Source organism: Petaurus breviceps, unplaced genomic scaffold (genome assembly GCF_028583685.1).
Source record: "Petaurus breviceps papuanus isolate PSGF00001 unplaced genomic scaffold, PetGlider_PUasm1.0 156, whole genome shotgun sequence".
Lineage (NCBI taxonomy): Eukaryota > Metazoa > Chordata > Mammalia > Diprotodontia > Petauridae > Petaurus > Petaurus breviceps.
This window is the reverse complement of record NW_027185720.1, coordinates 7,533,932-7,560,418: the sequence shown is the minus strand read 5'-3', so window position 1 is coordinate 7,560,418 and position 26,487 is coordinate 7,533,932. Positions and strand designations below refer to the sequence as shown.

The 26,487-nt window shown below is 42.7% G+C and overlaps 1 protein-coding gene across 1 annotated transcript in view; it reads right to left on the bottom strand.

Moving 5' to 3' along the window:
* Window positions 1-26,487, bottom strand: part of POLR3B (RNA polymerase III subunit B) — a 145,479-nt gene that overhangs the window by 104,177 nt on the left and 14,815 nt on the right. Inside the window, exons 9-11 of the mRNA XM_069082161.1 lie at window positions 25,017-25,125; window positions 8,692-8,814; window positions 5,669-5,788 (exon numbers count right to left, since the gene is read on the bottom strand). Of these exons, the coding sequence (XP_068938262.1) occupies window positions 5,669-5,788; window positions 8,692-8,814; window positions 25,017-25,125 (352 nt within the window). The remainder of the gene's footprint in view (window positions 1-5,668; window positions 5,789-8,691; window positions 8,815-25,016; window positions 25,126-26,487) is intronic.

Sequence of the window (26,487 nt, the reverse complement as noted above, 5' to 3'; positions counted from 1 at the left end):
AACAAAAAAAGAAATAGAGGACTTTCAAGCATTCTTTTTTTTTTTTTTAAGCAATGGGGGTTAAGTAACTTGCTCAAGTTTACACAGCCAGTTATTTCTGGGTGTGGTGCTGAGTATCTGAGGCCAGATTTGATCCAGGTCATCCCGACACTGGAGCCGGTGCTCTTACTTGCTGAGCCACCTGGCCGCCCCTAAGCAATTGGGGTTAAGTAACTTGCTCAAGGTTACACAGCCAGGTGTTTCTGGGTGGGTGCCTAAGTGTCTGAGCCTGGGATTCGATCTCCAGGTCGTTCTGACACTGGAGCCGGTGCTCTTACTTGCTGTGCTACCTGGCCACCCCTTTCAAGCATTCTTGATGAAAACCACAGCTGAACAGAAAATTTGACTTTCAAATACAAGAAGCAAGAGAAGCATGAGAAGGTAAACAGGAAAAAGAAATCATAAGGAACTTATTAAAGTTGAACTATTTACGTTCCTACATGAAAAAATGATAATTATAACTCATAAGACTTTTCTCAGGATAACAGAATAGGGATAATAGAAGGGAATATATATATATGTAAATATACGTATACATACATATATATGTATGTATAGGAGGGTGTATGTGTATATAAATATATATGTGAGTGTGTATATGTACACATAGACAGAGGGCACAGGATGAGTTGAATATGAAGGGATAATATCTAAAAAATAAAATTAAGAGGTGAGAGAGGAATATATTGGGAGAAGGAGAAAGGGAAAGATAAAATAGTGTAAATTATCTCATGTAAAAGAGGCAAGAGAAAACTTACAATGGAGGAGAAGAGCAGGAAGGTGAAAGGGAATAAGTCAATATTACTCTCATTGAATTTGGCTTAAGGAGGGAATAACATACACACTAATTGGTTATCTTACCCTATAGGAAAGTAAGGGGGAAGGGGATAAGAGAGGGTATGACAGAAGAGAGGGCAGATTAGGGGAGAGGGTGGTTAGAAGCAAACACTTTTGAAAAGGTACAGGGTCAAAGTAGAAAACAGAATAAGTGGGAGATGGGATAGGATGGAGGGAAATATAGTTAATCTTTCACAATATAACTACTATGGAAACGTTTTGTGTAATTACACATGTACAACCTATATTAAATTGCTTGTCTTCCCAGTGGGGGTGGGTGAGGAGGGAAGAAGGGAAAGTATCTGGAAATCAGTTTTAAAAACAAATACTAAAAAATTTTTTTTCACATGCAACTGGGAAATAAGATATACAGGCACTGGGGTATAGAAATCCATCTTGTCCTAATAGAAAGTTGGGGGGGAGGGGCTGGGGAAGGATATAAGAGAAAACAGATTGGGGGAAGGAAGGGGTATTAAGTAGGCTTGCTATATTAGGGTGGGCATAGGGAAAATATAGGGAGAAAATTTGTAACTCAAAATCTTGTGGAAATGAATGTTGAAAACTAAAAATTAATAAATAATTATTAAATTTTTAAAAATTAAAATTTTTTTTAAAAAAAGAAGCCACTGTGTTGGCTATGAACTCTGCAGTAAGCTAAGCTTTGATAACACACTGTTACTGCCCTCAAGGAGCTCACAGTCCAGTAGCAAGATAGCAGCTTATCAACTAAAAGCCCCAATAACTTATAGTAACTATTCTATGTATCACTTAAGATCTTTTTTGCAAGTAGGAGGGATATAAATCAGAAATACTTCAAAGATCTGTGATTTCAGTAGTGTGAGTTAGAACTATAGTTAGGAACTGTCCCATGCAGGGTAAGTTGAGTTCAGTTGAGTTGAGTGGTGGGGTATGGGAGAGGGAAGTTCATTTCTCAAAGAGGTTGGCCCTCACCCCAATGTGGTTGGGAGCAGGTGGAGGGGGCAGACAGGATTCAGGAGAGTGGCACTACAACAAAGGGTTTCAGACCAAAAGTGGTGATACCATAGAACAGTGGGCCAACAGAAGACTACAGGGTGAAATGCAGAGGATATGTGGCTCTGCCCCCAGAAGATGAAGGCCCCTGGGAAAAGTCCTCTTTGCCCAGAACAAGTTACAGCTCTGGTGTGGATATTCACCCTGGACCATCATAGATACAGCTCCCTCCACACCCCTTCAAAACAGAGAGACAGACACACACGCCACAAATATACAACATACACACTCTAAATAATATTTGAGTGCTGTAGCCAAAAAAATTCATCATCCTGTGGACAATGTGGTGATGACAGTGACAACTTGTTCCTTGGACGATACGTAGTCTGTCACCAATCACGGAACTGAAGTTCTTCCAAATGGGTTAAGAAGTGCTTGTGCCTTCATGGCACCAGCACAATACAGAAAGGTTTTCACAGAGGATACATGCTAAGTAACTGTCACAAAGAGGAATTCCCTGTCTTCGCATCCCTCCCCAGACGGATCTCTTCTGGGGGGGCACTGAGGCAGCAGGCACGAGCCTCCAAGACAAGCAGCCAAGAAGTGGCTGTGCAGTCGTGAGAAGTGAGTCAGCAATCACAGGATGCACACAGGGCCGCTCAGCTGCCAGGGACCCCTCAGCTTCAAGTGATGATTTACAGGTGGCTCATGGAACAACAAAGAGAATACAATGCATTTCTGCCTTGGCTACTATGTTTAGTAAGATCCTAGTAAGATCCTTTTTGGTGAACTTTTGTTGAAAGGCTTTTTAATGACAAGATAGGACAACAGCCCTTGTATTTGGGTGTGGTTTTTCCAAGAATATCATTAACAACACATGACATTACAGATTCTTTATATGTTCTAGAAAGTTTAGTTCTGTTTTCCTATTAGGGTAACACACTCAATAACTGCAAACTTTAAAACTTGTAAAAATACAAATACTATGCTAAAAGTTGCTTTGTCATCTTGTACACCCACAACTATTAAGGATCAATAAGAAGAGACAGAAGAAATTATGGGGTTTTTGTTTGTTTGTTTGTTTGAAAAAGAAAAGTCCTGGGGCGGCTAGGTGGCGCAGTGAGTAAAGCGCTGGCCCCAGAGTCAGGAGGACCTGAGTTCGGTTCCGGCCTCAGACACTTAACATCCACACAAAAAAACTAGCCGTGTAACCTTGGGCAAGTTACTTAACCCCAATTTCCCTCCAAAAGGCAAAAAAGAAAAAGAAAACATCCTTTGCCTTCTCCATCTAAATCACAGTCCAAATATAATCAAAAGAAAACAGGCTTTGAGAAGTAATATAAAACTATGGCAATCTGAAGAAAAACTTGGTATTGTGACAATGTAATCTCCTATTCAATTTGATCTAATTTACATTTTATTTTTCTGACTGTAGGTGTGGCAAGCTGGTACCTTCCTAATACTTTGCTATTCTATTACTCATCTTTGTATCAAATGGGAAAAATTAAGCAGTGTGCATTAAGCAGACTAAGTCACTGCACATTCTTCCTTTGGGTGGACAGGGCAGGTTCTCCAGGAGCTTTGGTAAGTGACCAGTGATGAGATCTTAACCACAACAAATCTCCCTCTGCGCTCTATAACACATTTGGCTCCTCTCTCCTTTTTCCTCTTTCAAAGGTTATATAATGTTGGGAAACATTGCAACTAAACTAAAATAACAAAAGCAATGTTCTTTGATTTCTTAAAGGCTATTCTCACCTAAGAAAAGAGCTGGCAACCTCTGCTGGCAGAATGCCAGAACAATGCTCCTGCATCCTCAGGCGATGCCGAGGGACTACTTGCAGGCACAGGCACCGAGAACAGTCTTCGAAAGAAAATGAACTGGAACTCTGAACTCCGCAGTAAGTCACCATGACCGAGAGACAGGCCTGAGGCTGAGGAAGCCAGAACGAACTCTACAGAGGGAGAAGCCAGCATGCCACGGGAAATGTCTCTGCATGCAAGCCATGCTGTGACACGCAGTCTCGGAACTAACAGGCCCTGATCACATTCCCTGGTCAGTCAACAAGCATTTCCCAAGCGCTGACTACCAGACATACAGTAATATGTTATGAAGGCTAAAGCAATCTGGAAATGAAGCTCTCGTTCTCAGTTCACTCCAGGGAAAATTCTCCAGCTCACTCTCCCATTCTAAGCCTGAAGCTTCACTGCCTTGTATAAAACCAAAACAACCTGCTACTAGAGCTGTTCTGTATGTAAATTTCTCTTCTATATACCCAGATATAAGAAAAGCCAATGGCTACTATGCCCAGTCATTCAGAAGTATTTACTCTGTGTCCGGCCATGGCTACTAAGTGCTGGGGATGCAAAGAAAGGCCAAAACACAGTATGTCTTTGAGGAACTCAGCTTCACAGAGGAGACAACATGCAAACAACCGGTACCAAAAAGCCAGAGGAAAGCAACTGGAAGGAATGTCAGAGGGAAGGGTGGAAATACGGGAGCAGGGAAAAGAGGGAGTAGATCAGACTGGGAAAGTCATCAAATTTGAGGTGAATCTTGAAGGAGGCTGGACAGAGAAGCCAGGAGGGCAAGGCAGACTGAGAGAGAGTTCCAGGTCTGGCAGACAGATGGTGAGAAGGCCAGGAGTCGGGAGATGAGAGTGATGGGTAGGAGGATCACCAAGGAAGGTCAGAAGAGGCCAGGCTGCAAAGGACTTTAAATGCCAATCTTTTATCTATGATCCTGGAGGCAATACGGAAGTTCATGGTGGTTTACTGAAGAGGATATGACTTGGTCAGAGCTGTACTTAAGGAACATCACACAGGCAGCTGAGTGAAGGAGAGACTGGAATAAAGAGAAATTGGGGGCAAATGACACCCAGAAAGCTACTGCAACAGTTCAGGTGTGAAGCAATGACAGCCTGCACCAGGCTGGACCATGAGAACAATCCTATCTGATCCTCACAATGACCCCGCGAGGGAGGTGCAGCTATCATCCCTGTTCTACAGATGAGGAAACTGAGGCTGACGGAGGATGTGCCCCGGGGTCACAAATCTGACTTCAGGCCCAATGCTCCATCCCCCGGGGCACCAAGCTGCCCAGGAGAACCAGGAAAGCAGAGTCACAAGAACATGGGGAGGACAGAGTATCCGAGAAAAGATTATCAAAGGCTGCACAGAGCTCGGGAAGGATGACGACAGACCGCTCAGACCAGGCAATTAAGAGATCTTCAGTAACTCAAAGAAAGTAGTCTCAGTTGAATGATAAGGTAAGATGCCAGACAGCAGCAGATGGGTAAAGTCAAGTCAGGGAAAGGAAGTGGGCCACCAAGTACAGACAACTTTCTCAAGGTGTTTAGCCACAAAGGGGAAGAAGGATATAGGATGAGGGCTATCAGGGACAGCAGGACTGAATGAGGTTTTGTTTTTTTTAAGGATGGGGGAATCATGTAAGCAGCAGGGAATGAGCCTGTAGACGGAAAGAGACCAAAGATGTCAGATACAACAAAGATCTGGGAGTCGGGAGACCTGGGCTCTCTAGCCCTGGCTCCATCAACATCTAGTTGTGTGACTTTGCACAAATCACTCTCTGGAGCTCTGTTTGTTCAGCTAAAAAATGAGTGGCTAACACTAGGCCCCTGTGACATCCCTGGTATACTCAAAAACTCATCTGAGGCCATTTTAAAGCTCCCTCTCAGGGAAAGGGGTCAAAATTAGAGTCACAGTAAAAAAATTCATTTTTAGTTTCACAACAGAAATATCATTAATGAAGGGTTACACTTCAGCATTTTTTTCTTTAAGTTTTAAAGGCCTGACTTACTGGCACATGGGTGAGAATGGTTGAAGCCAACAGTTCTCTTGCTTCTTCCATCTTGGTCTTCTTTGGTCCCCCTCCCCACATTCGTTGTCTTCTTACTTTGTTTCCTATATATTTCAGGGCCTGAAAAACAAGTTAAAATCATAGTGGTGCTGAAATGACTTTATCATCAAGTAGCATTCATAAATGTAGCCAACTGTATGTGGAAAATGGACAACACTGGCATACCCACACAGCACTGCCCTAGCCAGGGGGGTTTTAATAACCTCATTAATACAGCATAACCAAACCACACAGCAACACTGGGAAACCCTGCTATATCATTATTTGGCCAATCACCGCCATCTTATTTCTTTGGAACTAACCTCCTCCCAGAAAGCTGATCTGCTAATATATTTTCAAGGAGCTAATTAATGGGTATGCTAGTCATTAACTTTTATTAGAGAGAGCAACATCTGATTATGCAAAGCAAATTGACTAAATCTTAATATATCTTTTAAAAATTAACCTTATCAGTCATTATTATTTAAATAACAAACAAGATATATATTCATAGCAGATGGAAGGTAAGTTATCTCTTGGACCAGGAAAGGTCTCCTGAAAATAGTGGGATTTGAGATGAGTCTGGAGGGTGGTCAGAGAAATTAAGAAGCAAGGTTAAAGAGGGAAACATCCTAGACATGGGGGCTGGCCAGCCAATGCAAAAGCCCAGAAACAGGAAATGGAAAATCATGCAATGGAACAGTAAATGGGCCAATGGAGCTAAATCCCCACGTACATGAAGGAGAATAAAATGTAAGCAGACTGGAGAGGTTGGAAGAGCAGGTTGTGAAAAGATTTCTGGGCCAAACAGAGGACTTTATATCTGATCCTTAAGGAAAGAAGGAGCCACTGGAATTCATTAAGCAAGGAGATGACATGGTCAGAACACCTTAGGAAAATCATCATAAATGGCTAACAGACTTCGGGTAGGGAGACCAACTGAAAGCTACTGCAATAGTCAGGCAGGGGGTGAGGAGGCTATTGGCTATTGGCTGTAAAAGTGGACAGATGGGGACATCTGGGAGAGAAGACAAGGTAGAAAAAACAACCTCTGGCAACAGGACCAAGTTTAAGCAAAGAGTCAAGGATGACAATGAGGCAGAGTGATAGGGAGGACGGCGGGCACCCTTGACATGAATAAGGAAATTGGGGTGGGGGGAGAGAAAGGAGTTGGGGAGAAAGATAATGTCATCTAAGGGACAGAGAGACACAGATATAAAGACACAGTCACTGTGTATATGTAGATATGTAGGTGTATCTATTTAATTATTTGGGGGGAGAAGGGAGGAACAGTATCCAAATCTCTGACTTCAACAATACTGGGAATGCCCAATGTGGAATTAATTCATAAATACAAACAGGGACCTTTGGTAAGGTGAGTGCCAGACGGATGCCTGGGGTACTGAGAAGTTAAGTGACATCTGCCCATGGTGACAGAGTAAAAATGTGTCAGAGGCAGGACATGATTCCAGGTCTTTGTGACTCCAAGGTCACCCTTTGATGCATGAGGTTAGGCCCCCTCTTCCTACACCCAGTCCTAACACTGTGGTTATAGTACATGATGGATTGACCTTGTGCTTGGCAGATGGGGACTAAAGATATGAAGAAACTGAACCGGTGAATTTTGGCAACCCTGGAGAACCCCTCAAGCTTGTGCTGTAGGAAAGATCACTCATAAATCATCTCAGAAAAAGAGCTCTCACCCCTCCTTTTATAATCTCCAGAAAGTCTAACTTACAACCACTTCTAGGACCCTGAACCCAGATCACTGGGTGGACAGGGAAATGACCAGCTGTAGGGGGTGACTGTGGGCTCCCTCTTGGACATGCTGGTCTGGAAGAGCTGGTGGCACTGGCAGATAGCTGGTGATGAAGGGCTCACACCCACGGCCTACTGCGCTGGGCCAGAGCCCGACACTGTGAATGAGTCACTCACTCCCTAATCCTCTTGGGCTGCTCCAGATGCCCTCTCACCAGGCCCTCCTCACACTACCAAACATCTGGTCAGGGCTTTTTCAGCTTAGAATTATTAGACTGAGGACTGCCCATGATAAAACTCCAAGTCAAAGGACTATTAAATGGGCAAAATAATAATAATCTTAATTAGTGATAGGACATAGAAACACTGAACTCTAGAATTCAAGTAATTTTTCTCAAAATTGCCCAATAATTATAGTCCTTCAGCCCCCAATTATCTTCATCAACCAGGGGATGAAGGAAAGGAAGAACAACTCAACTTCTTAAGACCCGCAATAAAAATCCAAAATATTCTAGGAAGAACCAAGCTCTACACAGAGTAGGGCATTAATGTTGTCTATAAAATCAATCTGTTCACTATTTAAAAGAAAAAACAAGCTGTTCTACAAGTCTCAGAAGAACATTTCGTCCAGCACCCCTACAGCCCTGCCAGGGACACACCACAGTATCGTGGAATTCTCGGGGCAGGAAGCAGCTCTCACAACGGCAAACTTTAGGGGTGGCTGGCAGGTCCCGCTGCACCAGAGTAGGTCGCCCCTCCATCTGAGTGTCAGGACGGCCCTTCGGGGAGTTTCAGTGGTTTCACAGGGACCACATACAGCTGGATGCTTGGATGGGGGTCCCAGAGGAAGGGGATGGCTGAATAGGAATGTCAAGAGAGGCAGCCATGGGAAAAACCATCAACTAAAGCAAAGCCCCTTAGAGCAGGAAGAATAAACTGCACGGTCTATCCAAGTACCCTAAGAAATGGGCTTCCTGGTTTCTCATTGCAACAGGAGTTTCTTGGCTCCACATTCTCCTCACCAGGACATCCTGGGTATCCATATTCTGTGGATGGGTGCCCTCCTTCCTCCCATCTCCCTTCGCCCACCCCTTCCCCCATAAGCTCTCTCGACTCTCACTCACAACTTCTCCAAACAGGAGACGCTGCATCAATCCCTACAGAAATGAGCAATGTTGAGTTTCCATCTTAATGTCATGGCCAAGCACAGATATGAAAAGACACACCTGCATCTGTGTGAAAATCTGAGCTTTCTGGCACTCCTCCAAACTGGGACCGAAGGCCGCCATCACGTGCTCCTCAGTGCCGATCATCTGTACAATTTCTTGGTCACTCTCAACACCCATGGCCTAGGAAAGGAAGAAAAGGCAGAAAGAGGGCTGGCTTTGTGCTAACTCGCTGACATTTGCTTATGCTAATTTGGCATTGTTTGCCGGTATTACTCCTAAGCAAAAGCCAACTCTTCTCTCAGAAACAGTGCCATCTGGCACTGGCAGCCCATGCTGCAGCTTGGGAAGAACCTCGATAAGGAGAGGGAAATAATCGCTCTGGGTACATTTTGCAAAGTTTTAAAATATCCTAGTATGAATTCTTAATAACGACGGAAGGTGGAGGAGACCAGCCACCATGACAGACAAGCGGAAAGTGCCTAGCTAAAGGGCGCAATCTCAGGCACTGAGTATTACTCAAAGATACATAAAGGATCCTAGGGTCCAACTATTATTGCTACAAGATTAATTTTACTGGATGCCATCATCTCTCATTTCATGGTACAGCTAAAAGAAGCCCACTTGTAGAACATTTGAGCATTTTATTTTCACCATTCTATAGGAGCCCAGTAATATCTTAGTTTTTAAAAGAGCTTTATACACTAAGAAAGTGCTTAACAGCTTGAGGAAAATCTCTTTATCAGTAAGTGTTTCAAGGTGGCAAACAGCAGTGCAGGTCTTTGTGAATTCCAGATGGCGCTGAAGCTTGTCCATGCACACATTTGTCTGGAATTCTGCCAGATCAAGAAACAGGGAGTAAGCTCACTAAACCTCTCCAGGCAGGGCGATAATGTGGTTCTCAGAAGTTGGGCAAAAGTTCCCTTTGCATTCACATTCTTCCTTTTGAGAACTAAAGCAAAGGCTGAACTGGAAAGGCTTGCCAGGACATAACCAATTTCCAAATGCAGTATCTGATGTTTTCTGGTTGCACAAAACCAAACCAAAAAAGCTTCGTTGTAGAAAGGCTTGAACAAGGCAGTTCTTATCTCGTACACTGGCATCAAAATGCTTCTGACCATTCAGGAGAGTGGACAAAGCGATGGGCTCAGAGGCAGAACTCCAGCCTTAGTCCTGATTCTGCCACGTGCTGGACTTTGCCTCTCTTTCCATCCCCAGAAGACACTTTTCAGAGCGTCTGCTGTGTAGCAGACCTTCAGAAATGTTTGTTGACTGCCTGACTATCCTGCTGGGTGACTCCCTCTGGAACCTCCACTCTTCATCTGTAAAGGGGAAGGGCTGGATTACTAGATAATCTCTCAGGTCTCGTCGGAAGCTCAAACATCCAAGGTTCTTCATTCATCTCTGATTTTTCCTCCTTGAATTTGCCTTGAGTTCTCTTTTAGACTGGAAATGTAAAATTAATGGCAATTCTGAAGTTGTGGGAGGGGAGAGAAACAGAACTGTTGGAAATAGCTGAAATGTATATAGTATTCTTTTTTTCTAGAACCTTTCACAAATCTAAAGTAACTTCGTTAATTTAGACTATATAAACGTATTATATAAAATACAATATATAGTAGAAACAGACTTTGACTCTGGAAAAGCCTGGGTTTAAATCCTGCCTTGGGCACTGAAAACAGGGATCCAGACTTACAATTCCTATGGCACAGAGTTCTTAGGAAGATCCAGTAAAGTGACAAGACAGAGACAGGGATAGATGGGGGATTTCCTTAATAAAGGAGACTCACACATGAGGAAACACCTTCTGCCAACAGAGAGCTTCCTTGTCTCTTTGAGGGATAGTTTTAGCTTTGACTACAGCACTGAGAATGGAAGTGGCTCGCCCAGGATCATACATGGCAAAGGCTAAGGTAGCAGCCCAGGTTCCTGGCCCCCAGGGACTGTGTCCGTCTTCTCTGACTTGATTTTACACCCCCAGTCACCTGGCTCCTGGCCTCCTCCTTTGACTGACTGCCCTCTCCACAGCTGCCAGATCTAATCTCTCCCTCAATACTCGTCCCTCTCTGCAGCCTGGGACTCTGCCCACCACCAATCTCTCCTGGATGCTCTCTGTAAGCTTGCACGGTGCTATTCCTTCCCCCACCCTCCATCTCCTGTCTAACCACCCTCCTTGGTCTCCTGTGCTGGATCTTCTTTCAGGTCAGATTAGGCCTGTTCTGGGCCTTCTATTCCAGGAGTTCTTCACCCAGAGTCCATGAGCTTGTTTTTATTATTTTAACAACAATTTCAATATAATGGATTTCTTTCATAATCCTGTGTAGTTTATTTTATTCATTTAATACCCTTAGCCTGAAAAGGGGCCCAAAAAGGCTTAAAACTTCCAAAGGGGTCCCATGACACAAAAAAGATTAAGGCTCTAGCAGGGGTGGGGGCCTGTGGCATGGCCACATGTGGTCCTCTAGGTCCTCAAGTGTGGCCTTTTGACGGAATCTGCCTCACTGCCTAACTTGTTTAGAGATCTAATCAGCTCCCAAGGATTTAATGATCTCTGTGGAGACAACTCCCAGCTTTACCCATCAGCCCAGAATTCTTTTCTGAGTCCTGCTCTCCCATCACCAACTGCCTTCTGAATTTCTCAGACTCAACATGGCACCAAACAGAACCCATCACCTCTCCCCCAAAACCCTGCCCTCCTGTCCAGTCTTCCCATTGCTGCTAAGGGCACTAACCACCCTCCCAGGCACTTCAGTCCACCCACAATGCCTCCTCATTTTAATCTGCCCTCCCCTCAGCTCCCGTGATGGCTTTCCTATAAAATACAAGGACGAAATGACCACATCATCTCCCTATTCAAGAAACTTCAGTGGCTCCCGATTGACCTTGATGATAAGACATAAACAATGAAAGCCCTTCCCCAACACGCCAGCCTTCTCACACTCACCCTTTCTTTACTCGCCTCCCCAGTAACGCCTACACGGGATGCTCCATTTTCCTGACACCATGCTTTTGTCTCAGCTGTTGTCCACACAACTCCTTCATCCTCAGCTTCCCTGGCCTCCTTCAATGCTCAGCTCAATCTCCCCTTCTGGAGGAAGCCTCTTTCCCCACTGACAGTGCCCCCATTTACACCACCTACGTCTCACAGGCACCTATTTCTTTACTTGTTTTCTTTGGCATCTGACCGTGAGGTCCTCGAGGGCAGGGGAAGGGTTCTTAGCATTCCTGGTCCCTAGGTCTTAGCATGGTACCCAGCACACAGCAGGTGCTTAATAAATGCTTACTGATTTGCTATGCCATGTTCTTGCTCCAACATAAAATATGTAAAAGGTATCTTCTTTTATCTGCAATTATTTGAAATATACTCTTCCACATTTCAAGAGAATCTGAGTCATAACTAGGAATCTCAGAGATCATCCACTGAGACTGACTTCTTTTACAGAAGAGAGGAAACTGATACCAAGACAGACGAAAGGCCCAATAACAGTTTTGTAAGTGGCTGCTCCCGGTTTCAAAACCAGGGCCTTTTAACTGTACGTTTCTTTCTGTCACACTATACTCCCTGTTTCCTACTAAGGCAGAAAAGGATCTCCCACAATTAGAATCTTTGACAAAGTTTGCAACAAAAAGCGAGTTTGAAGGTTAATTCTGAGAATTAACTGAAACATTCTGTTAACCGCAACAAAAAAAAATTTCCCAAGATTCTGGTTAATCGAGGTATAATTCAGCATACAGAAGGAGGGCACATATTTCCAAACCAAATTAACTCTGTTCTCTTAATAGATAAAATTCTCCCCTAGGAATAAGTTGTTTTCCCTCATCATCTCTCTCTGATGCATAGCGCCATGGCCTCCTCTACTAGACAGTAAGCCCTGGGAGGGCAAGGACTGTATCTTACTTATGTGCATTTCCTCTAGTAATTAGCAGTGTGAATCAGAGTGTCTGTTGAATGGTCATTTTATCTTCCAGAAAGATACCCAATGGCCTAAAGATCCACAGAACATGACAATGATTCAGAAGAACCAAAAAGCAGTTGCCGACTTGAATAAGGCACCTGGAGGGAGTGCAGAAAATATTCTCTATGATATATCAAGTCACAAACCAGGAGGGACAAGCATAAACGAAAAGCGTGGCACCTTCTCCTTTTGCTTTGATGAGACCAAATTTGGGAGAATGCCGTATTTCAAATAACTTCACTGTTGCGTCAGGGAGGTGGATTCAGCCCCTAGCAAAGGGTGTTCTGCGGAGCCTTGCTGTCCCACACCACAGGCAAAGAGGCCGCAGGACGACAGAAGCTGAAACCAGAGACAAGGACAAAAAGGAAAGCTCACCCACTGGGTAGACAATGAGTGTAGGATGGAAAAGGTGGCTTCTTATTGGTCAAAAAAATACTTTGGTAAAAAATGTTTTCTGTTGGTTTTTCTCAGAAAAACATATACAAAATAATGGATCCATCTATGTTTTTTCTACTTCACCTTTTTTAAGGGGACATTAATGATCAGATAACTGAATAAAACTGGAAAGACCAACCAAGCAAGAAAGCCATAAATAACTGAGGCACAGACTTCAGATACAGAAGAAAAACAAATATGGGGGAGGCATCTCTCCACAGGAGATTGACCTCTTGGCTCTCTTCGCCATCTTGTCTCAGAGGAAGAAGGTGCCTGCCCTGTGCTAGAGCTGACCCTTCACTGGGCCCATGCCAGCTCTTCCAGAACCTTCCTCTGTCATCCTCCCTCTCCCTCGATTTCTCCTCTGCTGGTTCATTTCCTGCTACCTACAAACATGAGGAAGTTGTGCAGCCTCAAAAACAAACACACACAACTGGATATACATACAGATACGTACATATGTGTGTGGAGGATGTACGTGTGTGTATGCCCCATACACATATGAGGAGTGACCTTCGGGGACCACCTCTTCCCTCCACCACACAGGGAGGGTATCAGGCCAGGCTAGGGTTATCTACAGTGACCTCCCTCAGCAATTTGCCTTCTGTTCTCTTTCTACCAAAGAGCTCTCTCCAAGGTCACCAATGACTTCTTAACTGCCCATTCTGATGGGCTTTTCTTGGTCCTTCTGCTCCTTGACCTTTGCCAAGCCTCTGACATTGCTGACCACTACCTTCACTTCTGGCTATACTGCCCCCGCCAGGTTCTCTGACTTGCCTGACCACTTGTTTCATCTCCTTTAGCGATTCTTCTTTCCCAATTCTTACACTACCTGTGGGTGCCCCCAAAGGCTCTATCTTCAGCCTTCCTTTCTTTTCTCTCTAAACTCTTTCCAATTTAATTCCTTTTTAAGGCTTTAATTATCAGTTTTATGCAAATGATTCCCCAGCTATATGGCTCTCGTATGATCAGCAGTTCTAAGGGGCATCCCTCCCTGCACCCTAAACAAAACCTGCGCTGCCTCCCCACATCCATGTTTTATTGAGGACACTGCCATCCTTCTAGGTGAGGCAGAGGATTGACAGGCTCCTGAAGAAATGAAGGCCTCCAGGTGCCGTCCTTCTGCCCTCTCTTACATTCATCCTCCAGGATCCCCCAGCACATCCTCTCAGCTGGACGACTGTAATACAGCTCACCTTCAACTCCTCATCTCTTCTTAAAGCACATAGCTTATGATGTTACTCCTGAATTAAAAAACCATCAGGGACTCCACTATCCCCAAGGATAAAATACAAATACCTTCAATTGGTACTGAGAGCCCACAATCTGTTTCTGACCTACTTTCAAAACCAGGATTATTTCATTTGATTTCCCTTCAAAAACTGGACCCCAACCAAATGAAGCTACTTCTTATCTCCTCAAACTCACCCCCTGCCTCTCTTGTGTGAGGTACACTCCATCTCCTCCCTTCAAGCTGAAGATAAGGCGTCCCCCCTCCCAGAAGTCTTCCCTAATCCCCCAGCCACAAAATTCTTGTGGCACTTTTCCTAGATCTCTCCCTGCACTCCATCATCTTCTGCCTCATATCATACTGATATGTGGGCAGATTCTATTCCCCCTTTAGACCATAAACTTCTTGCTACAAGGGCCTTCACTATCTTTTATCTTTATATCTGTATGCCCATCACATGACCTTATACACTGGTTTTTAATAAATGTTTGTTATGTGAAATTATTTCTGGTAATCTGAATGGAGTGTATGTTGTCAAATTTTTAAAACAGTTTCATGTTTCAGTAATATCATAAATATCACACAAAAAATTTAAAACTAAATCCTGGGGTTTTTGAAAGAGAAAAATATGAAGAGAAATAATTCCCCAAACACTGACTTAAATAAAGGAGAAAATGAAAACTGTTGTGAAGCATTGCAGGTGAGCTACCAGAACTATGACTTTCACTGGCTCTTCCCCATGCCTAGCAATCACCTCTCTCTCCTGGCTTCCTTCAAATCTACCCTGCCTTCCACAGGAAGCCTTTCTCCATCCCCTTTCATGCTAGTGCCTTCCCTCTGTGGATTTTCGCCAGTTTATCCTATCCATATTCTGTTTGTGCACAATTGTCTGCATAGTGGTTACCCCATGAGACTGTGAGCTCCTTGATAGAAGACACTGGTTTTTGCCTTTTTTTTCCTTTATCCCCAACACAGCCGAGTACCCTGCACATAACAGGCACTTAATAAATGTTTGTTGACCGATGACTGAACCAATCATTTTCCCACGTATTTATGACAAACAAGCATTCACATGCTTTTAAATAGGCCAGGCTGTTTGTAAAATTGTTGGCTTTGGAATTAGTAAATCTGAAAATAAAATAAGGATCTATTTTTAAAAATCAGTTTTCTGGTACTTGACACAATTTGCATACAGACATTGAAAATGATTTTTTTTTAAATTTTACTTAAAAAGATTCACTAAAGTTTTATTGAAAGCAAAGGGTTGGATTGTGTCAAGATGGCAGAATGAAAGAAGTGAAGGGGGCCAGGCTCCTCACAGGAGAAAATAACAAACAGGAACTAACAAAGAGAAGAAAAAGAATTAAAAACAGACATTAAGAAAGTAAAAACCAAACAAAATTTTGAAACGGTAACAGCAAATAGGGCAGACAATATTTTTAAATACTCTAGAATTGAATCAGCTAAAATACCAAGAGTAACAGATGATAAGGAGAAACCACACAAGATGTCCCAAGAGATGTTCTAGGATAGATAAGCAAGACATGTTGAAAAAAAAAAGAGAATTTGTACACAATTACAGACACAACGAATGTGTGATGACCAACTTTGATAGACTGGACTCTTCTCAGCAATGCAGTGATATAAGTCAATCCCAAAAGACGCATGATGGAGAGAAATATGTGCATCCAGAGAAAGAACTAGAAAGAACTAAGTTTATATCCAGGTGGAAGCAAAATACCTGATATTTTTCGTTCTCTTATTTGGTTTTATGTCCTCTTTACCATTTTTCATTCCAACTGGTACAATCCGTCCTTATAACCTGACCAATGTATAATGTGAAAGTATTTACAGATCCTATACTTGACTATAAGCCGCCATGGGGGATGGGGGGGAGGAGGGGAGGGAGGAGAACAAAATGTGAAATTCAAGGAATTGTGGAATTGAATCCTGCAAACTAAAAGGAAACAAACAAATTAATAAAGAATAAAGTACCAAAAAAAAAAAGAGAAAGAAGAAATAATGTAGGAAACGCCCAATGTGTAAAAGAGAAAATCCCAAAAGCAAAGAGCAAACTGAGTCTAGCAGAAAAAACCGCACACAATGCAGAACATCTAAACGCACAGCTCCAAAAGAATGGGAGGTAAATCATTAGATTTGTCAATACTATTACAAAAGTCTACAGATCTAAGCAACAGACCTAGGAAACAGAACACCATGCAGCAACTGTGAGATTATTGATGGCATCAAAAACTTGGAAAAGCAAAAGAATCTGGATACTACATTTCAAGAATTTACCAAAGAAAATCTCCCATAACTAGTAAATCCCCCATAACTAGTAATTCTCCATAACCAGTAATCCCCCATAACTAGTAATTCTTCATAACTAAGAATTCCCCATAACTAGTAAATCACCCCAAACTAGTAAATTCCCCATAACTAGAAAAACCAGTGAAATGCAAACATAATCCACAGGACATTCACAAAGATGTTACTGTCTACACATATCACATTTAAACTCTAATACAGTAACAAATATGGAAAAATTCTATAAGCTTCCAGAAGTATCAGCTTATTTAAGGAAAAACTATAAAGATCACAGCTGACTTTGGGGCAAAGAAGCTGTTGGAACGAATTCAAAATGAAGAATGCGATGGCTCTCTGGAAAAGCCAAAGGAAGGATATTAGGGGAAATTTAGGCAACTTATTGATTAAAAAATATTTATCAATAAAAACAAATTTTTATAAAAGATTTTTAAAAAGAATTACCAACCCACCTACCACAAAAACACATGTTTTATGAAGAGAGGATATGGATATTTAAAGATTCTGAAAATAAAAGGTATCTGAGACTCTGAAAATACAGAGACATAATTCATATAGGTCTCTGAACAAATGGGTTATCTAGCCAGAAAGATAAGTGATTAAAACAAGTAAAATAAAACAACTACTAACAAAATGGGAGCCCCAGAGCCTTTAGCTTCATTACACTGGCTAAATTACTAAGACTTATATTACTTACAACACAGCAATATACAATTACATTTAATATACCACATTTTGTTTGGCCATTTCCCAACTGATATGCATCTTCTTTGTTTACAATTCTTTCCCTGCACAAAAAGTGCTGCTACAAATATGGTGGTACATATGGGGCCTTCCTCTTTGCCATCGATCTTCTTAGGATACATGGTTAGGTATGAGTTCCATGTCAAAAGGAATGGACATTTTAGTCATTTCCTTTGTATAATTACAGACTGGTTCAATTTACAGCTCCACCAACAATGCACTGGTGTGCCCATCTTCCCACAACTCTTACAATAATAACTATACTCATCTTCTGCCATCTTTGCCTTTTTGCTGGGTGTGAGGTAAAACTTGAGGATTGTTTTGATTTATGTTGGCCCTTTGTCCCATTATGCACTGGAGGATGGCTTCTGATTTTACACATTTATGTTAGCTGCCTGTGTATTTTGGATATCAGACATTGGACAGAAAGATGTTTTTCCCAGTCAACTGAATCCCTCCTTATCCGAGTTGCATTAATTTTGTTCATGCAAAACTTGATAAAATGTAATCAAGATTATCTATTTCATCTTTTGCTGTTGTTCCTATCCCTTGTTTGGTTAAGAGTTTACCCCTTGCCCAGAGCCATCAAAGTTAAACGAATAGCTTCTCTTCTCATTTCTGTTAATAGCATAATCTTTAATATTCAGGTTAGATATCCATTTTGAATTTACTGTGTATAATAGTATAAGATTTGGTCTAGACCTACTTTCTACTATATTGCTTTCCAATTTTCCCAGCAATTTCTGTCAAAGAAGGAGTTTTTGTCCTAGTTCATGTGCATTTTCAGGTGTATTAGGTGTGCTTATTCCTTATTCTTCCTCACCTAGCCTGTTGCATTGATCTACTGCTTTATAATATAATTGGAGATCTGGAAGTGCTCGTCTTCCTGCTTTTTTCATTTTTCTCATCTACATTCTAGATCCTGCACACCCCCAAATAAATGTTGCCTATTGAGATATTACTCTTGATTCCCCTTTTCACATAAGGAAACTGAGGCAAAAGGGGCTGACTTGGCCAGGGTCACATAGCTTGTAAATATCTGAGGTAGAATTTGAACCCAGATCTTCCTGAAGTCAGATCTAGCCCTCTCCACTCTTAATAACTATCTCTACAAGCCAGTGAAGATATTCTGATGGGACTTTACCCCCCCCCAAAAAAAAATTAAAAAAGGAAAAATGGACACAAATGCACAAAAATAGTCATAGCTGTTCTACTAGTAATAGCAAAAAAAAAAAAATCAGAAAAAACCTATATTCCAAAATTGAAGAATGGCCAAATCAATTATGGATTATTAATGTAAACAATATTAAAATGCCTTAAAATTCTAAATATTAAGCATACAAGAAAACAGGGGCCAATGTAAAGTGACACAGAATGAAATCAGCAGAATCAAAGCTTTATCAACATACACATGCACATACATGAAAGGCAGACCTGGCATAATGGAAACTGAGCAAAGGTCTCAGAGTTAGGAAGAGCTGCGTTCTAGTCCAGTGTCAGTCTAACAGTTATTAAGCATCTTGACTATAATCATAAAGTGGCCATGGTCCTTAAAGGGCCCTCTGGTCCGGCTAAGTGTCTGAGCCTCAACCTCTCTTTCTCCACCCTTCAATGAGGTGATCCTCCCTCCACTGGCAGAGACAGCAGTCCCACCAAGCGTTCTCATCATCTGTCATTATCAGTAATGTGCTTCTATACATTCTCCATAGGACTATCTAACACACCAGGGATTTTGTATTCATTCTTTTCATATTGTATGGATACCAATGTAGGGTCTGGGCTGCCCATTATCCCTCACTTTTGCTATAAGATCAGACCATCTCGTTTTCCATTTATACATGGTCTTTCACACCATGATGTATATGCGTGTTATCTTTGGAGATTTGCTACAAGCTCCTTATACCTGCTACATGTCTTCCTATGGTCTTTTGGCTAACTGACAACTCTTCTGAGATCTATGTTTCAAAATGTGAAACCACAGGGAATGACTGGAATAAAATTGGTGTTTGGGGGAAATAGGGGGTTTTCTTGCAGACAAGATCTTAAGATCTCTGAAACAACCACTTCACAAGTTCAGGTCAGCACAATCTCTTCTCTCATTCAATTCTGACTCACTATCTATAGAGTCGATCCAAGATACATTAGTGATTGACGAACTCAATGGGCAGCTAATACAATGGCAGATTGCTATGTGGGTAAGTGGTGTTCTTCCCCCCACTTGGGTTTTCCACTATGGATGGCCAGATGCCTGTAGGTCTCACTGAGCGGATGCTGTACTAGCCCATGTCTGATGGCATCATCAGCTTCCTCCCATCTATCAATCCCTTTTCACTCATATTATAACCACACTGGTCCACATCATTTTTTTCCTGGGTTTACTGTAAAAGCCTAACTTCTTTATAACTGCTTTCATTGATAAGGAGAATTCCAATGAGGATTTGGAACAATCACTCCATCAAATCACTGGTCAATGAATGAAGATCATTTTAACAATAAACTGGTTTTTATACACAGACACAGACACACAAACTTGACTCGAGCCTTCTAAGAAAGACATCCTGTTTTTCAAAATGATTAGAGGCAATACTGTGCTGTAAAATAAATACAGAGAAGCATGGAAAGCTTTTTATGAACTGATGCAAAGTGAAGAAAGCAGGGCCAAGAAAACAATATACACCCTAACAACAATTTAAGTGGGAATAACGACAAGACATCAAACAACTAAAAGCAAATGTAACAAAATTATCAAGTCAAATGGAAGTCAAATGAAGATACTTTCAAACTACTCCTTCATGGAGGTGGGAAGCATACAAGTTCACACGTGTTTTCAGACTTTCTCAATGTACTGATCAGTTGTGCTTTTTTTCCCCCCTCTTAAAAAAAATGCTATTTGTCATATGGAATCACTCTCAAGGAGGGGGAAGAGAAGGAAGAGGGATACATGAGATATCATGGTGATTTAAGAAACAGAAAACATCAATAAAGAAAAAATTTTTCAATGGTTAGAGGCAGAAATCCCTTTGGTGTCCCTGACAGCACGTCCCAGTGTTTAACTTTAGTGAAGAAGTCCTTCCTGAAGGGCCATGGGCCTCTCTCTTCCCCTCCTCTTGGTCTGGACCAAACCACTCTTTCATAAGGACAGCTTGGCCCTTCCAGGTATTTTTCAGCTTTCAGGCCAAGATGTGCAGGGTGTCTGATAAATGACACCACATGTTTGGAAAACAGAGTTAATGCCCAAAAGAACTAAACACTTCCTCTTCAAACTACGATGATGATGACTACAGCAGACTCATCAAAAACTCTCCACCTCTGAAGGCCAAAGTCCTGCCTTACAGCCTAGTTAGCTATCAATCGAGTGAGAGCTACAAAGAAAGAGGATCGCTATGGAAACTTCAGCAACATGCCCAACTATTTTACCTCACAGACATAATGTAGACATCTAAAAACTAGCTTTATGTGGGACCCTTTGTACTCCAGGTACCTCAAATCATTTTGCCTCACTAATGAGTAAAAAAAAACAAACTTGTACACTAACAGCCAGATGAAGACTCGGCACTATCACCCTATTTTAACAAAAGCGCTCACACAGTCTTGGGAGTTCATATAAGAAAAATAAGGGATGACAATTTGTGATTCATCCACTCTTTAAAAAATCAATTCATTTCCTCAACAGTTCAATTTGACTGTGCCAAGGTGAACATACAGTACCACATAAAGTAATTAAATAAACTTAGTAGTAGAAAACCAATGCAATAATTGTATGTATTTGTACCTTGGTTGATCTGAAAGAAAATTTCAAAAAATAATAATGGGTTTTATTAGTCAACCACTGTTACAACAAGGCCACTAGGGAGTTCCCTTTCTGCCATGGTAGCCACAAAGGAGGCAGTCCTAAAAAGGATGATATGCAAATAGATAGCAGTGACTTGACAAATATTAAGTAGATGAAGGGTAAAAGGTCCTCATTTTCCTGTTCCTTAGAAACAGGGATCTCAGTCTTCTTTTAGAATTGATTACTCTGAATCTGTCATTGCAAAAACAAGACATGCACTGTCATCATCTGTAATAAGATGTTTTCCTTTGAAAAGTAAAAATAGGCCCTAATTTTGCTACCAGAAAGATTCCTCTAAGTTTCAAATTTATTCTACTACGTCAAAAAACCCTGAAGACTAGAGACATCACAGTGCAAATGCTGAGCACACAAAGAGAAAATGGGAAAAGATTTCTGGATGAGAACTTTGTCGTGACTCAAGTCACAGCCGATGCAGGACTCAAAGCCTCGCTCGTCAGTCACATTCAGACAGCTCAAAGGGTTCTCGTTCCCTTGTTCTATCCCTTTCAGCCAACTGCTGAAATAACCTGTTTACCTCAGAAAGAGGAACATGAAGAAATTCCTCACATCTCTTTCAAGTTTATGTTTCGCTGCTGTCTTCTCCTTCCTGGTGTCTGACAGCAAATGGAACTAGCGTCTAAGAGCTTGCTTGACAATCGCTGTCCCACCAGTCCTCCATTTCCACATCTATGTGATGAGGGTGTGGGACTGGGCGATCTCTAAGGGTCCTGCTATCCTGAATGTCCAATGATGAGGGACTTGGCCTGCTGAGCTGTAAGGGCTTTACAAAGGTCTTTTTAGTTGAATTCTAACAAATGCTCCAGGACCCCAGGAAGCAGGAAAAGCGTCTCCTCGTGTCTGCTATGGAGCAAAAGGAGGATTTTTCTAGCTGAGAACTAGCCGTGCAACTCTGAGCACTTCCAAATATTTCTGGATCCAGAGCTGCACAATTATTTAAGATTAAGCTAGTCCCCTTGAGGAACTAGGAGGAAAGCTCTTGTATGCCGATGCACATATGGTCCTGGCTACTCCACTAGCCTGGCCTGCTCAGAGGGTCTCTTCAGAAGGAATAGTCGCTTTAGCTCAAATTGTACCTGGACCTTTTTCTTCCCACGTGTGATTCTACAGATGTGCAATGATATTCTTAAAATGTAAAATCCCAGCCATGAAAATGCGCATACCTGTGACACAAATGGTGCATTTTATAGACTGATATTGGTGTCAGCTGTACCCATTAATAACAGATGGGGGAAGAGTGAGGGATAATGGGGAAACGCAAGTGATGTAAAAACAAAAGTTATCAATAAAAATGTACTGTAAAAATAGGAATGCATGTACACAAACAGGCTCACTTTCCTCTCTGTCTTACATAGTCTATGCCCTTCAATGGAATGGGTCTGATGTGTGAGCACATGCTGCCCTCTCCTGGAGATCTAATTGCACCAGGCTTAATTACAGAATTTGACCTGAGTCATAAAGAAAAGTCAGGCTACACTGGCTGGGAAAAACACACAGAGGAGGGAGACATACAATTGTGGTGAGTCTTGCTGGAATGGGGAAGGCTTTGGGGACACAGAGTTTCTTGAACCTGTACCAAGTGGTCAAACATGGACATTTCCAAGAGTTCACTAAAGTGCTAAAGAACGCTCCTACCTTACACTGTGACCAGGCTCTGCAGTTCCCAAAGGACTTCTGCACACATCATTTCATTTGCTCCTCCCCACAAGGACACTCCCAAGGTCCACAGAGGCATCCCGACCTAGAGGGTTCTTACCAGTCCAAGAGCAAAGACTGGAGCATAACTCGAGGGCCGGCTCCTACAAGTGGGACAGACGCTCTTCCAAGAGAACTACTCACTGAATTCACTGAGCCATTTTCCCAATTTGTCCCATCAGGAAATTCTTTGTAACTTAATGCCCTCATGATACGTCTTGGGTACATTTCCTTGTTCTCTCCCAAGTGGACACAGGGAAAAAACAATCACATGCTCTGGATTAAATACTCATACTTCAAAATCGCTAAGCATTGAATTTTTAATGGAGGAAAAAAAAATTTTAGTTCCAATTTTGTTCTGACCAACTGAAATGTCTCAAAGTATTTTCCCAAGGTAGCATCAAAGCAAGGATTAATAACCTCTGCATTATGGGCCCTTTTGGATGTTTGGTAGAGTCTATGGACTTCTCAAAATGTTTTTAAATGCATAAAACAAAATACAGAGGATTAACAAAGAAAGCCAATTAATTATATCAAAATGCAGTTACTGAAATGTTAAAAAAAAAAAATCCGAATCCACAGACCCCAGGTTAAGAAACCCTGATTTAGAGGCAAGAACAGCAAGTCAGAACCAAGTAACTTTCTTCCAGAAATTTCCATTCGCTACCTTTCAACATACAAGCAGGGCTTTGGATGAAGAGCAGAGACTGCTTCTCCCCCCAGGTGCAGCACCTCTCCCTGAGGGCCGGCTGACCAGCTCCCCTGCTCTCACCATTCACAGTTCAGTTACTGCCTCCTCAGGCATTCTCTTTTTCCCATACAGGCAAATCCCTGTTAATCCTCTCCCTTTCTTCCCTCTGTCTTCCTTCCTTTGTTCCATTTGTGAGCCAAAAAATCACCTTAATTGTGGCTGATAAAAACAAGAGTAATGTTAGTGATAGGCTGGTAGCAAGGGGAACGCAAGCCACCGATTTCAAAATGAACTCAGGAAGCTCCGGATTCCGTGACCCAGGGGTCCAGCTGAGAAGCCCATCTCCTTCCTCAGCTTCCCTCAGCTGTTCTCCCACAAGCACCAGAGCTCAAGGAGATCACCTTTGTTTCTCTCCTCCTTTCCCCTTCTTTATTTAATTCTCACATCTTCCAATCTTCTTCTGCTGCTGTCCTGGTACAGAGGCGGCCTAGGGTTCAGAGCAAGGCTTCTAAGAAGGCCAGTCAGCAGTCCAAGGACCAGGAGGGTGATGCTGAGCACCAGGGGATGAAGCCTTGGCCAAACCTTTCTGAGAGTGAAGGGCTTGGGTTCCATAGCCCACCAGCCACACAGGTCAAACCCCAGATCTTCTGAAGAGCCTTGTTTTCTCCTTTGTGTTTTAAATTAGAAATGTGTGGTGCTCTTTACTGGATACAATACGGGTCTATAGATTCAAGCACCTATGACACTAAAGGATTTGGGGGCTACCCTAGGAACCCTCAATGCTGCAGTTGTAGGAAAGGGCCCTCGCTTCACAGCCCAGCTCTGATATGCCCCTCTTTAGGCCTCAGCTTCCTCCTCAGTCAAACAGAAATAATGCTTATCTACCTCCCAGAGATACAAGGAAAGCACTCTGCATACCCCGCTTGGGTCTCAGACAGTTTTCTCATCTAAGACTTACCTGCCAAATCATGGATCTCATCCTCATCCCTATCCCTGAAGCAGGAAAGATGCTAAGATTCTCATCCTGTCATTTCCAAGGGAAAGTATATCCCCACGTTCCAGAATCATTTACAAACAAACTTTGGGAACAACAATGTTTTCACTGGGAACTCCCCCTGCCCACACAACTCCCAAGAAGCGCGGATCCCATTAAGCCCATGCCCTGGGCCCCTAAGACCCTAGGCCCCAGGCCGCTTGGCAGTCTTCCTCTTTCAGACTCAGCTCGGTGGGCCACCCTTCACATCAGGGCTCACACAGCCCACTCGATGCTGAGTGTGGCTTTCCCCCCCACCACATCAGAAAAGAGCCTGGCTCTGCTCAGCTCCAGATCCAAGGGTCCTGACTGGCAGGCCATGAGAACAGCTGACCGCACCGAGGAAGAAGCTTCATGCCATGGCCACAGCTTGTGGGGAAGGAGAACCGCAGGGAAAGCCTCCAATCAGACGATCTCTACTCTACCTTGAAGATGATCACAATGGGAATGTCTTCAGACAAGGTATTGTGCCGCAGGTAAAATCGGCCCTGCTTCACGGCAATGTTGGTCCTGCTCTTCTTTTCATGGGTCGAACTGCAAAGAAACAGAGGTTACTAAAAGGTGCTCACACCTAGGAGAAGTTATCCCTGTTTGTGTATCTTGGGGATTGTTCGTGTCAGTAACTATATGTAGCGGCAACAGAGGGCGAGAACTTGAGCTAGTGTCAGCTTCTTACACTGACCCCACACTCCCAGCTGTTCTCCAAGGTCTTCACCTTGTCTGGGCACAACGAGCCACCTCTCCATCTTCTGCCTAACTTCTCTTCCACTCACACCACCCACGCCCCACTACTGAGGCACAGCCTGACCCCCCAGACCTTCACAAATGGGTGCTGATTAAAACTAGCACTCACAGACTTAGGGCTACAAAGGATCCGGGCGGCTCTCCAGCTCAACCCCTTTATTTACCAAGTGGGGAGGCCAAGGCCCAAATGGAGAAAATGACTTGCCCAGAGTAAGTAAAATGGCAAAGGCAAGAGGTGAACTCATCTTCTGACTCCAAATCCAACAGCACTCTTTGGGCAACACTGCTGAATCACAAATGACTAACAACACACCAGGTTCTAAATCTGCACGTTTAAAACACTGGCAAAGCAAACACCTGCAGCTTCTAGTCGAGGCAAGGCCGAAGGGCACAGGAGCCAGTGAGGAGGCATGGAGATTCAAGTCCTGAACCTGTCAGTCATAAAGCCCCTTATCTAACGGCTGGGGTTTTTGGGTTTTCTAAAATCTCCCAGGTCCCTCCAAAAAGGACAATGTACTCCAGTCCCTGAGCGTGCATGGCCTAACCCATCAAAGCTCTGTGAGTGTGCCACAGAAGGAAGACGCTGCCGAATGAAGATGCCCTGCACACTGAGGCACGCCTGGTCCTCACACTGCCTGAGTGCACAATCCTCCAAAACGGCCTTTCAAACCACATCTCCCACGCCTTTCAATGAATTTAATTTTAAACTGCAATTCCTGATGATAAATTCTGACACAGAGCAAACAAAGACAGACATCTCTTTCTTTTCACTGTATTCTTGTTGTTGTTTGCTTGTTCTTCCCTTGGGTCCGACTCTCCACAATCTCATCTGGGGTTTTCTTGGCAGAGATACTAGAGTGGTTTGCCAATTCCTTCTCCAGCTCATTTTACATCAAAGTGACTTGCCCAGGGTCACACAGCTAGAAAACTGTCTTGAGATGGGATCTGAACTCACAAAGATGAGTGTTCCTGACTCTAGCCAACTAGCTGCCACTCTTTTCACCAAATAACATCCAGGAAACATGAGCTACATCTAAATCAAACATGGATATTCTTTTTTTTTTAAGATATTTTTATTGCCACATATATATTTCTATTTTTTTTCAAAATATTAATTTGTTTCCAGTTTTCAACATTCACTTCCATAAGTTT